Below are 10,660 nucleotides of genomic sequence, written 5' to 3'. Positions count from 1 at the left end.
CAAATGGACTTTTTTGGCTTGTTTTTACCACAGTCACAGAACTAAATCTTTGAAAAAGAAGAACGATTGATTCATAGAAACATATGGCATATCTTCAACCTCTCATCCTGAAAACTAATTAGTAAACTCTAATTGTTGTTTAAAATAGACTCAGGAAGGCTACCTATTTTTTAAAAGTAACAATAGGCAAAAATTCAACAGGACAGTAGAAGCCTTATTGGCAGACAGTAAGATTATTTCAAAAGGTAGATAGATTGCCTTCAACTTCTCTGCAATTTAGGAAGTGATGGCAGATCACTTGGGATGGGCTTCCACTTTTATGCAAGACTTGCTTCCCACCAGCCTTACTCATTATTATACTTCATGGATTAGTGAAGTAGCAAAATATATGTAAGTAGTCTAGTTATAGTCAAAGTCTGACAGCATGCAAACATACACAAAATACTATGGCACATCTGAAATATTTTCTCACCCTTGAAGACCTAGCACAAAAGGTTAGAAATGGCCTCAAGACCATTTTTAAAAGTAATTTTAATATTTCCTTAATATTTGAAAAGTGCACCTTTCTGTATCAAATTTGCTTAAGAAAAAGATTATTGATATGAAGTCCAAGTATCTTTTGTGATTGTTCTTGTGAGAACAATCATGAAAACATGTACTGCTCAATGTCACACTGCCCAAGAAATAATCTAATCTATTAAAACAACTACCTTGTAACATACATCGTGAAACTTATTGACTGGTTAAGAAGCTAGCAAGGGAAAAATGCTGTCAATATTGCACTACATTTTCTACTAAAATCTCAGAAATTTGTTGAGATGTCAGCTGTCTTCTCTCTGGCATAGACTACTCTGACATTCAATATAATATGAAATGCTGTTTCTTCAAATCTCTAATGGATAGCATGAAATCACAACTCCAGGTACATACAGGAAAATGGCAATGCTTTAATAGCTAAAAAAGTGCTCTCAGAATCAACTATGTAATATGTACAGTCAGGTTATAAGTACACTAGATTTCACGATGCAAAACTAATCAATAAAAGAATGTACACTACAATGTCACTTCAACAACTGAATTCCATTTTTAGAGGAAGCTCAAGACTAAATTTTTCTGATAAAGTATATTCTATTGTCAAGCACCCACCTTTGTACAGCAATATGCAGTAAGAGCATAGGGGAAAAAGGCTGGGTTGCATATCAGAATGGGTCAGGACTACATAAAGTTAATGGAATTTCAACAGAAGTTCACTCAAGCTATAATGCACCATATGTATCAGAAAATTGAGAATTAGTTTTCAAAAATAAATCTGCTATGTCAGGGTCAGCAATGTTACAACCTGCCCCTGAGGCAGGTTAACTGAAGTTCTTGTTAATAGATCCCTCAGGGCAGACTAGCATGAAACAACACTGAATGAATGGTGGGGTTTTTATAAACAGAAAGATAGATAGATAGACAGACAGACAGACAACAGGTTGATTTTGGAATAATTTGATTAAAATGGAAAGGAAGAACATAGCAGATTTGGTTATTATCTATAGAAATATAGCAATATAAAAGTATAATTATTACACTTGTAAAAATATATGATGAAAAGAAAGGATAAGAGCAGATAGTGAAGAGGAAAGATAGCACCACCATATGAGATCTGATCATTGCAATTTAGATGTCCCATGGTCGAAGTGATGGTTACAGTTTTGATCCCTCAGGGGTAAGGGAAGTCCCTGAAATCCAAAGTTCAATGGGTTCAATATTTTCAGGTGGGAATGCCCAGGTAGTTCTCCTCATAACACTGTGGATCATGTGCAGTCCTCTGGCAGAAGGCCCAAGAAATGAGTCTGGGGGCAAAGACATGACCCCTGTTTGTCATGCCAGCATAATTGAGCCAGTTCTGCCTTAACAGAATGGATGAATACCCTCAGGCCGTGTTGAATGTCCCTGTATCTCAGGATAGGGGAGAGTTTTACACCTGAGCCAGTTGTGTAAGGGAGGAAATTGGCGTGATAAAAAGCAGTATCCCATTTTGCAGGATCTGCTTCTTATCTGTTTTCCCTTATCTGTTCCAAACCCCAGCTTGTTGCTACACAAAGGTGGGTTTGTCACTGTCATCCACTGATGGATGCTCATCCCCTCTGCACCTGGGCTGTTTGTTATGCAGATCAGAGGTTTCATAACCACACACCCAAAAACTCTCCCCTTCTCCTGTGGCTGAGGGGTGCAAACCTGGCCTCAGCAAAGCACCTGCATCTTTTGCAAACAGCCGATTGGTTGCATCATTAACCTTTAATATTGCAGCCTCTCACAAAAAGCAAAGCAAAAGCCAGTGTTTCATACTTAGTCAAGCATGTACAGCAAGTTAATTCTTCACAGTGTATGTGCACAAATACAGCCTAGTTTATGCAAGACACTCATTTTCGGGGAGGGAAAAAAAAAAGCTGTTGACTAGTTGCAAAGAATACATTACATACAAATACATTTAGACCTTAAAATGATAGTCAAACCAAACCACAGCAAGTGTACCTTATCACCCACATACAGAATAATCCCCTTGAGTGTATGGTGGGTTTGTTTGTTTAGAGTTTTTTTGTTACCATTTTTTGGTGCTTGTTTTAAAGTAACAGACATTTAAAAAAATAATGCTTTACAAAAATACTGATAATGGTTCACATTTCTACCACCTCAATACTCTCCTCTTCTTTCAACATTTTCTATGATCTTAGCAGTATCCCCAGTAGTTTTTTTGAGTAACCACATGGTGCTCAGGCTCCTTTTGCATGAGATCATTGACAAGATGCAGTCACAGTTCGTTTGTTGATATATTTCAAACCATTTACATCCGAAAGCTTCTGGTTCTGTGAAATGGTTGAAAAGGCTTTTTTAAGGCCCACATCAGTATTGGTGGTTTCTGTTTAGTTTTTTCAGGAAATAGCATTGCTTCAGTTTCAGGGGTAGGAAATCGTACTCTGTAGACTTCAGGGTAAGATTTCTGAAACTAGAAAAGTACATTAATTCAAATTAAGAATTTGTTCAAAAGTGTACAATAACTATTAAAGTGTAGTTTTCACTTGTGGAGCAGGGAAGTTTCTCTGATGGACTTTCTATGCCTCTATATACAAGATAAGGCAATATTTCTGATTTGGGTTGATTCACCCTTACTCTAAATTATAAATCTTGAAATCCCCAATTGTAGCCACTATTTTAAATTCCAGTATTTCTCTAGAATACATGTCTAAGACTTGATAAATCTTTTAATGTTGAAATTAGAAACTGTGGAGAAATTTTTATTTACTTTCTTGAGCTTCTTCTTTTTATCTTTCACAGATATTTCTTTATTCATTACTATTTCTTCCAACAAAGCTGCCAGTGGTTCTTGAGAGCCAGTTGCCCTTTGGTATTCAAATTCATCTGTACTGATTTGGTGACAAAATGATGGAGGAGGAAGTGTTGCATCACTATCAGCCCCTGCGTATTTTATCTGAAGAAATAGGTAAAAAAAAAGAGCAGATATGTTTTCTGCAAAAAACTTGCATAAACTGGCTTAATCAATTGACCACCCTAAGACATTAAGTAGACGAAATATTGACTAGAGACCCTAAACTGTACTTTCTATCATCTCCAGCACTAATTGAGTGAGTTACAGTAAGTGAAAAAACATGACACAAAGGAAGCCTGTTCAGCTCTTGAAATAAGTTTAAAGTTATTTTTCCAGTAGAAAATAAAGACAAAAGAACTAAAAATCAGCTTTGAACAAAACCAAAATTTGGTATCAGGGAACAGAAATATGAAAAAACTGAGCAGGTAAGGATGGTTCTAAAGAAAAAAAAAAAACCTCAGAATGTCGCTGTTGTCCGCAGGGACGGAGCGAAGAATGACACAGAATTCAAGTCCAGGATAAATAGAATGGAATTATTTAATTAATTACCACCTCATTTATATAACTTGATTTGCAAGAGTGGCATAACATAATTGGGTGCTTGACGATCCACCTCCCAGAGTGATTGGCTGAACAGTGTGACACCTATTTCAAAATATTTTCTTCAGTGTACCATAACAAAGCTGTGCATAACTAGTCTGCACCTGTGAGATAAAGTCTTGATTTACTCAATAGCAAACCATTTCTCAGCTAGTTTGTATGAGAATGAAGACTTTCATAAGAGCCAAGCAGGAAAATTTCTCTGCTAGCTTTTTTAGCATCCATATCAGAACATTAATGGAAACACTTTATAATCATTCAGTTTTCTTCACTACCTTAAACGTAGTTTGCCCATTCCATGGGAAGATAGTGCTGACAAACAGGAAAACATATTTTAGAGATCTTGTCTCTAAATAAATTCAAGATCTGTTTAGTTTCATTTCAACATAGAGTTATGGTTGAATATCAGTAGTCAAAATTAATTCACTCTTCAAAAGCTAAAAACAGAACAAAGTCTTTCTTGACTTTGAATTGTTGATCTTCAGAGAAAAAAGGATAAATTCAATCTAGAAACATACAAATATAAGTGGCTTTTTCACTTCATACTTACTTGGACTCTCTGAAGATGTACAACATGATCCTCTATGGAAGACTTTAAAGCAGAAGGAACACTTAAGATCTCCTGATAATTGTCCATGAGAAAAGATACTAGTTTAGCAGCAAGAAGTTCATCCAAGTCTATTTCATCCTTTGAGCAGAGAATACAACGGGAAAATGCCTGAACTATCTGAGGAAAAAAAAAAACAAAACATCATTATCATGTAATCTTTCTGTTTGGGAGTGATGAGTAGAGAATCGGGCTGCATTCAAAAAGTGATCTTTTAGAACAAATACTTTAACATCACAATACTTATTGTACTTCGAACATATCAATATTTTTAAAAAATACATTATGTACAGTGACATTATGTGAGTGCACTGAAGATTGCTCCTGCGTTATACAGATAATCTAATCCTGACTTTAGATATAGAATGGATGAACTCCATTTTATTCTCAAGACTTTGTCAAAAAGCCACTTCACAAGGCTATTTAAAGAGGGCATATATGTATTTAGAGATTTTTTAAAATAACACGGAAATATAGTAGAAATTAAGCACCAGAGGGAAAACTTAATTCACTATTCTGAAATCATCAAATCAAGTTTCAGGTCCAGTTCACTTCAGGTAGTCTTGTGCTCAAGCACTCAGTTACAAGAGTTTCTGTCTGTGCACCAGTCACTTGTAACATTAAAAGCACAGAAGGCAATAAAGGTTTCTGTCACATACCATAGACTACATTGCTGAATTAAGACTTAGTACAAAATACTCGGACTGTAAGTATTCACTTCTAAAAACAACATTTCAATTACAACAATTATTTTAACAAAAGACCATTTACAGTTAATTAAATTATAAACTGTGAAGTAAAAAATTTAATTATTTTAATCAAATGCTATTCAGAGTTAACTAAAAACTTAATTGCTGTGGAGCAAATTTAGATTTGTGCATGCTAGTATATGATTTTTACAGAATGGCTCTGCAGCTTAATTTCCCATTGCACTTAATTTTCAAAGACTTTAAAATTAACCAAAAAAAAAAAAAAAAAAACAACATGTTCTTAGCTAGTTGGAATTGTTAAGTTATGCCTAATAACTTTGTAATAAGGTGGTGTTGCAAGCATCAGTGATATATCTACATATGGTCCTACAGAAAAAGCATTAGCAAAAACTAGAGCTTATTTTAAGAGACCTCTGTGTGTGATGAGAAAAAATAACTACTTAAGTAAATGGTTGGGATTTTAATTTTTTTGAATGGCTGAAAACAGGTAAATCAGAACATGCAGCTCTGTATTTCTAGCTATGACTGAAACAGGCAGTCTTTTTCATTTACACTGTCTGCAGTGATAAAGAACACCAGAGACCTCATCTACTTTTTGTTGTTGTTGATTTTGCTGTTTGGGGGGGGTTGCTTGTTTATGGTTTTTTCCTACTCAATAGTGAAATCAGTGGTGATTTAACTTTGAAAGATAAGGAAACCTCTAAATTCTGGCAAGTTCTTTGTGTGCTCACAAATTACCATGAAATCCCACTTTATTCAAATTCAGATTAGATTTCCACATAGCTGGGATAGACAAACCAGTTCCTTAAATAAGCAAACTGCATTTTGTTCATACTCTCCAGTAAGAATTGTTAACCTGTGCTACTCCAAAAGCCTGTCTGGACCTTTTACCTTACACTTACACGTACCAAAGTTCTGGTCCTCACTGATTCAGAAAGAGGTGGCAAATCCTGGTTCAGGCTAATTCTTGCCATCATTCTCACCAACAGCTGTAGTCTTTTCCTATTTTCTGGTGGCAGCAGGAGACAAGATATCTGAAGAGCTTCTACAGCCTTGCTGGGTTTTTGCAGCAGTCCTGGTTTATAGGAGATCAGAAGGTTGGGCAACATTTCTCAATTATATATTTCCATAACATTTAACATAATAACATAATATTTCTAAATCTAAGTCCCAAAATTCCCTTCTTACTCACTCAAGATTGCCTTAGAACTCTACTCCCCAAAGAGACTAGAAAGATATCCCTAGAACTGGACTACTAGGTCTGGGTGGCTTGTTTAAGTTTTAGCAGATTTTCTTCTGATGCACTGGAAGATATTGATAGCCATAACCAACAACTCTAGATATTAGAGTACACGAAAAATTACAACATTTTGTTTCATCCTTTGCTCTTTTATTATCTCAGCACCAAACACAACTGAATGGTATGCACAGATATAGCAAACATATTAAATAAAATGTTAAGTCTGTAGCAACAATCAGAAGGAAAGAAAGTGTGCTTATGCATCAGTGGTGGCTATGACAATACTAACATGTCACTCACACCTACAGACATTAAATCTATGCCTAACTCTGCTTACAGACTCTTGAGAAAACACTCCAGCAGACAGAGATATTTGAAGACTGGACAGGCACAGCAGAATGTGATAGTAGCTTAGGCACCTATAGGAAGGTCTCATCATCAAAATATCATCTTATTTTAGGCTTATAAGGCTCAGCTAAGGAAGCATCTATTATGATTTTTTCTAAACAGCACGAGTATCAGAACAAAAGTCAGGAAACAAAATATCTGCATGACTGAAATCTAGCAGTAATTTCTGTTAGAAAAGGAACAAGGAAGAAAACAGAGACTTTTTTTTTTTCCCAGAGGACTATAGAAGTTGGAAGAGAACTCTGGAGATTATATAGACCTCTTCACAAGCTCAAAGCAGGTTCATCTACAGGAAGACGCCCAGGACTATGTCCTGTCAAGTTTTGAATAGCTCCAAAGACAGACCTCCCCCAGCCTCTCTGGTCAACTACTTCCACTGTTTGATCACCTTCCAATTAGAATGCTATTCCCCTTTACAAAAGGAGGTTTCCTGTACTTCTGTTCCTGCTCATTGCCTCTTGCCCTGCCATTGGGTACCAACAACAGAAGTCTGGCTCCTTCTTCTTTACTCCACCCATACCAATCATTTATACAGACTACTTCGATTCCCCCTGAGCCTTCTCCTCTCCAGTCTCTTCCCATATGACACATGTTCCAAGACTTTAGTAATTTTGATTTGTTTCACTGGACTCGCTGACTAGTGGTGAGGAAACATCTCTTGACCTACCAGCAATGCGCTTTATGCAGTTATAGATGCTGCTGTTATTCTTTGCCTCAAGGACACACTCATGGCTCATGGTCACATTAGCGCCCACCAGGGCTTCCAAGTCCTTCTCAGCAAAGTTGCTTTCAAATCAGTCACCAACAGCATTTACAGGTGCATGAGGTTATTCCTCCCCAGGAGAGGACTTGATATTTCCCCTTTTCTGAATTTATAAGATTCCAATTTTACCTATTTCTGCAGCCAGTCAAGGTCACTCTGCATCTTCCCTATTTTGAATTATCTGCATGCTTGTTTAGGACACTATGCCCTTGTTTAGGACAGAATGTGCCACCATCCTGGTCATTAATGAAGTGTTAATCATTACTGGCCACACTACCAGCCCTGGGCTGCCCCCCACTGACTGACATCCAGCCAGACTTTGTGCCACAAACCACAAACCTCTGAGCCCAGCAATTGCACTGATTTCTGAGTTTACCTCACTACCCACTTACCCAACCTGTACTTCCTCAGGTTTCCTATAAGGATGCAATGGAAGACAGTGTTGTACTACTTGCAACATAAACAGTATCCACTGCTATCCCCTCATCCACCATTTTGGTCAACACCACAGTGTAAAAAGTATAAACTCTTTCTTATCGAAAAAGAAGTGTGGGGTAGTAAGTAAGGCAGTCAAAAGAGACAGTATTCCAAGGAGAGGGATAAAGCACTGAAGTTAATTTTCATAGTAAAGCTTTTTCTAACTTCAAAGGAAGATTTGGCAAGCATATTTAAAGCATCTGTTTAGAAGAGTAAGGACTGATTCCATATCAACATTGCATTTTTTTTAAAGACACCACAAAACTAATGCTTGACTTCTTGAAACATTGCACAATTTTCATTGATTTTCATGTGATTTCGTACACGCTGGCATTAAATCTTTCTTCTGATTTTACATTTAGGAAATACTGTGAAATAAAATTAGTAAAACCTGAAAGACGTGAAAAACACTGGAAAAGCAAACAGAAATAGAGTATGAAAGCAGAGGAATAAGTTTTAAAGATATCAACAAGAGTTGTCTAAGAAAAAGTCAGAAAAGGAACATATTGGTTATGAAGCAAGATTGACAACACACAAAGGACAAAAATATTAAATTCCGGAAACAGAAGTGTTATTTTGGATTCCTTTCTCATCTCAATAGTTTACTGAAAACAGTGTTGTTCACACAGAAAGAAGGTCAAAAAACTAGGATGCTACAAAAGTATGCTTACTTTTCAACTTAATCGTTCTTTTTGAAATTACGTAAAATGTAATCAAATATTTTCCTATTTACTGTCTTTCAGTAAGCCACCTATAGGGCCAGAATTGTTGATTTTAATATAGTGGGAACCTCTGAAAAGTTATAGTTAATAACTAAACCATTGCTTCTTTAAAGCACTACATTAGTTAATGTCATTTCTAAATTTAAGCAACAAAGCATTTCAATTCCCTTTAAATGTCATATTCCCAGGGTTAAAAACAGTGCTTATTCCCTAATCCTTTCTAATCTAGACTTCAGTCAAGCAATTTCTAAAAGTTTATGAGAGTTTTTAAGACATTTAAGCATTTGTAAAAAAAGAAAAATCTGTTAAAATCCATCTGTTAGATGCTGAGTAATGAAGAGAGGCCTTTAATATTATAAAGACAAGCAATGGAAGACTTTTGAACTAATGTGATCAAAAAGATACAAAAATAAAACCACTGTGTGATATGAAATAAGTTTAAATATTAAACTATTTTCTTTGTAGAATGGAAAGGACAGGTCCTAAAGAATTCAGATGTGATAGTATTTAAGTAAGGTAAAATAACTCCAGGAAATTAACTCTAAAGAATATTTTTTCATCCCATCCCAAACTACTCACCTAACACACTAACAAAAATATCAAAAAAATGAAATGGGAGAAGAGGCTCTTTCATCTGGCCAAAGTAGTCCACTATAGTTTTGAAGACATCTCTTTCAAACCCTGAGTACGTAGGCTGCTTCAGATCTGAGCAGCTGGGCCCTACAAAGAACAAACAAAACAAAACGGACCAAAAAAAGAGAAAGAGAACATTGATTTTCAGCCACCAAGCAGATCAGTATTTTCTAATCCAGCCCATTAAAATGGATCATTAGAGGAAAAAAAAATTTTAACAAAAAGGATTCATTCTTCAAAATAAGTGAAATTTTATTAATCTACTACTGGACTGATCTATTCCCAATAGGTCTAGTGAAGATACATAGTAGAGGCAAAACATTAATAGAATAGTTAAACCTTCATATATTGCATTTAAATAAGCTGCACAGGAAGGAAAATACATGCTGACAGGTCTTTTCCAACTTTGTTTTAGAAAATCATCATAAAAACACTGAAGGTGAATATAAACAGGATTTAATAAAGTGGTGAAGACACAATCAGTTCAAATTATTTTTTCTGGGGTGAGTTGTTTGTGGGATCTTTCTTCCCCTTCTGAATTTACTTACAATTTGCTAGACATTTCATTGCAGATAATATCCAGTGAGGTAGTTCTTCTGCACAGGGTAGAAACAGAAATTAAAAGGAGAAAAAAAAAAAAATATTCAACCGTTAGACAAAAGCAAAGCTAAAAACACTTTAGTGTGTTCCTCCTGTGTAGTAAATCAACTGATTCCAGAGGCAGTCTATACCTGAATGTAGTATCTAGCTTGAATTACATCTATACTTCAGTATAGATATACAGATAGCACCTCCAGTACTATAAAGCAGTTATGCATTCTGCCCTTGCAGCTCTATCAGCAAAACAGGTCACATCACAAATCTTAAACCTACTAAAAAAAAAAAAAAAAAAAAAAATCAGACCGACCTAGTTCAAGATACACCCTTCACCAGTGCTATACAGTGAAGTGCTTACTTTGTACCAAAGATGATGAAAAGTACTAATATATTCTGTTTTGTCATTTCTGCAAGGAGGAAGTTAATATTTTGAGATGATCCAACTGCCTTTAAAATGAACACAGACATGCTCTGAAGGCAGTTTCATTCACAACCAAACCAGGTTTCAGTATCATATTTAATTTCCCTAC

At 35.7% G+C, this 10,660-nt stretch overlaps 1 protein-coding gene across 3 annotated transcripts in view; it reads right to left on the bottom strand.

Moving 5' to 3' along the window:
- Positions 1 to 927: 927 nt before the first annotated feature.
- The window catches only part of DEPDC1B (DEP domain containing 1B), a 19,789-nt gene continuing 10,056 nt past the window's right edge, over positions 928 to 10,660 (bottom strand). For all 3 annotated transcript variants that reach the window (XM_017743958.1, XM_017743951.1, XM_017743963.1), the window contains 6 exons: positions 10,082 to 10,129; positions 9,480 to 9,620; positions 6,199 to 6,365; positions 4,524 to 4,700; positions 3,290 to 3,475; positions 928 to 2,992 (listed from right to left, as the gene is read on the bottom strand). In XM_017743958.1, coding sequence (XP_017599447.1) covers positions 2,831 to 2,992; positions 3,290 to 3,475; positions 4,524 to 4,700; positions 6,199 to 6,365; positions 9,480 to 9,620; positions 10,082 to 10,129 — 881 coding nt within the window. In that variant the 3' untranslated portion in view covers positions 928 to 2,830. The remainder of the gene's footprint in view (positions 2,993 to 3,289; positions 3,476 to 4,523; positions 4,701 to 6,198; positions 6,366 to 9,479; positions 9,621 to 10,081; positions 10,130 to 10,660) is intronic.

The sequence above is a fragment of the Corvus brachyrhynchos genome, unplaced genomic scaffold, assembly GCF_000691975.1.
Source record: "Corvus brachyrhynchos isolate BGI_N302 unplaced genomic scaffold, ASM69197v1 scaffold310, whole genome shotgun sequence".
Lineage (NCBI taxonomy): Eukaryota > Metazoa > Chordata > Aves > Passeriformes > Corvidae > Corvus > Corvus brachyrhynchos.
This window is presented reverse-complemented; position numbering and strand designations above follow the sequence as displayed.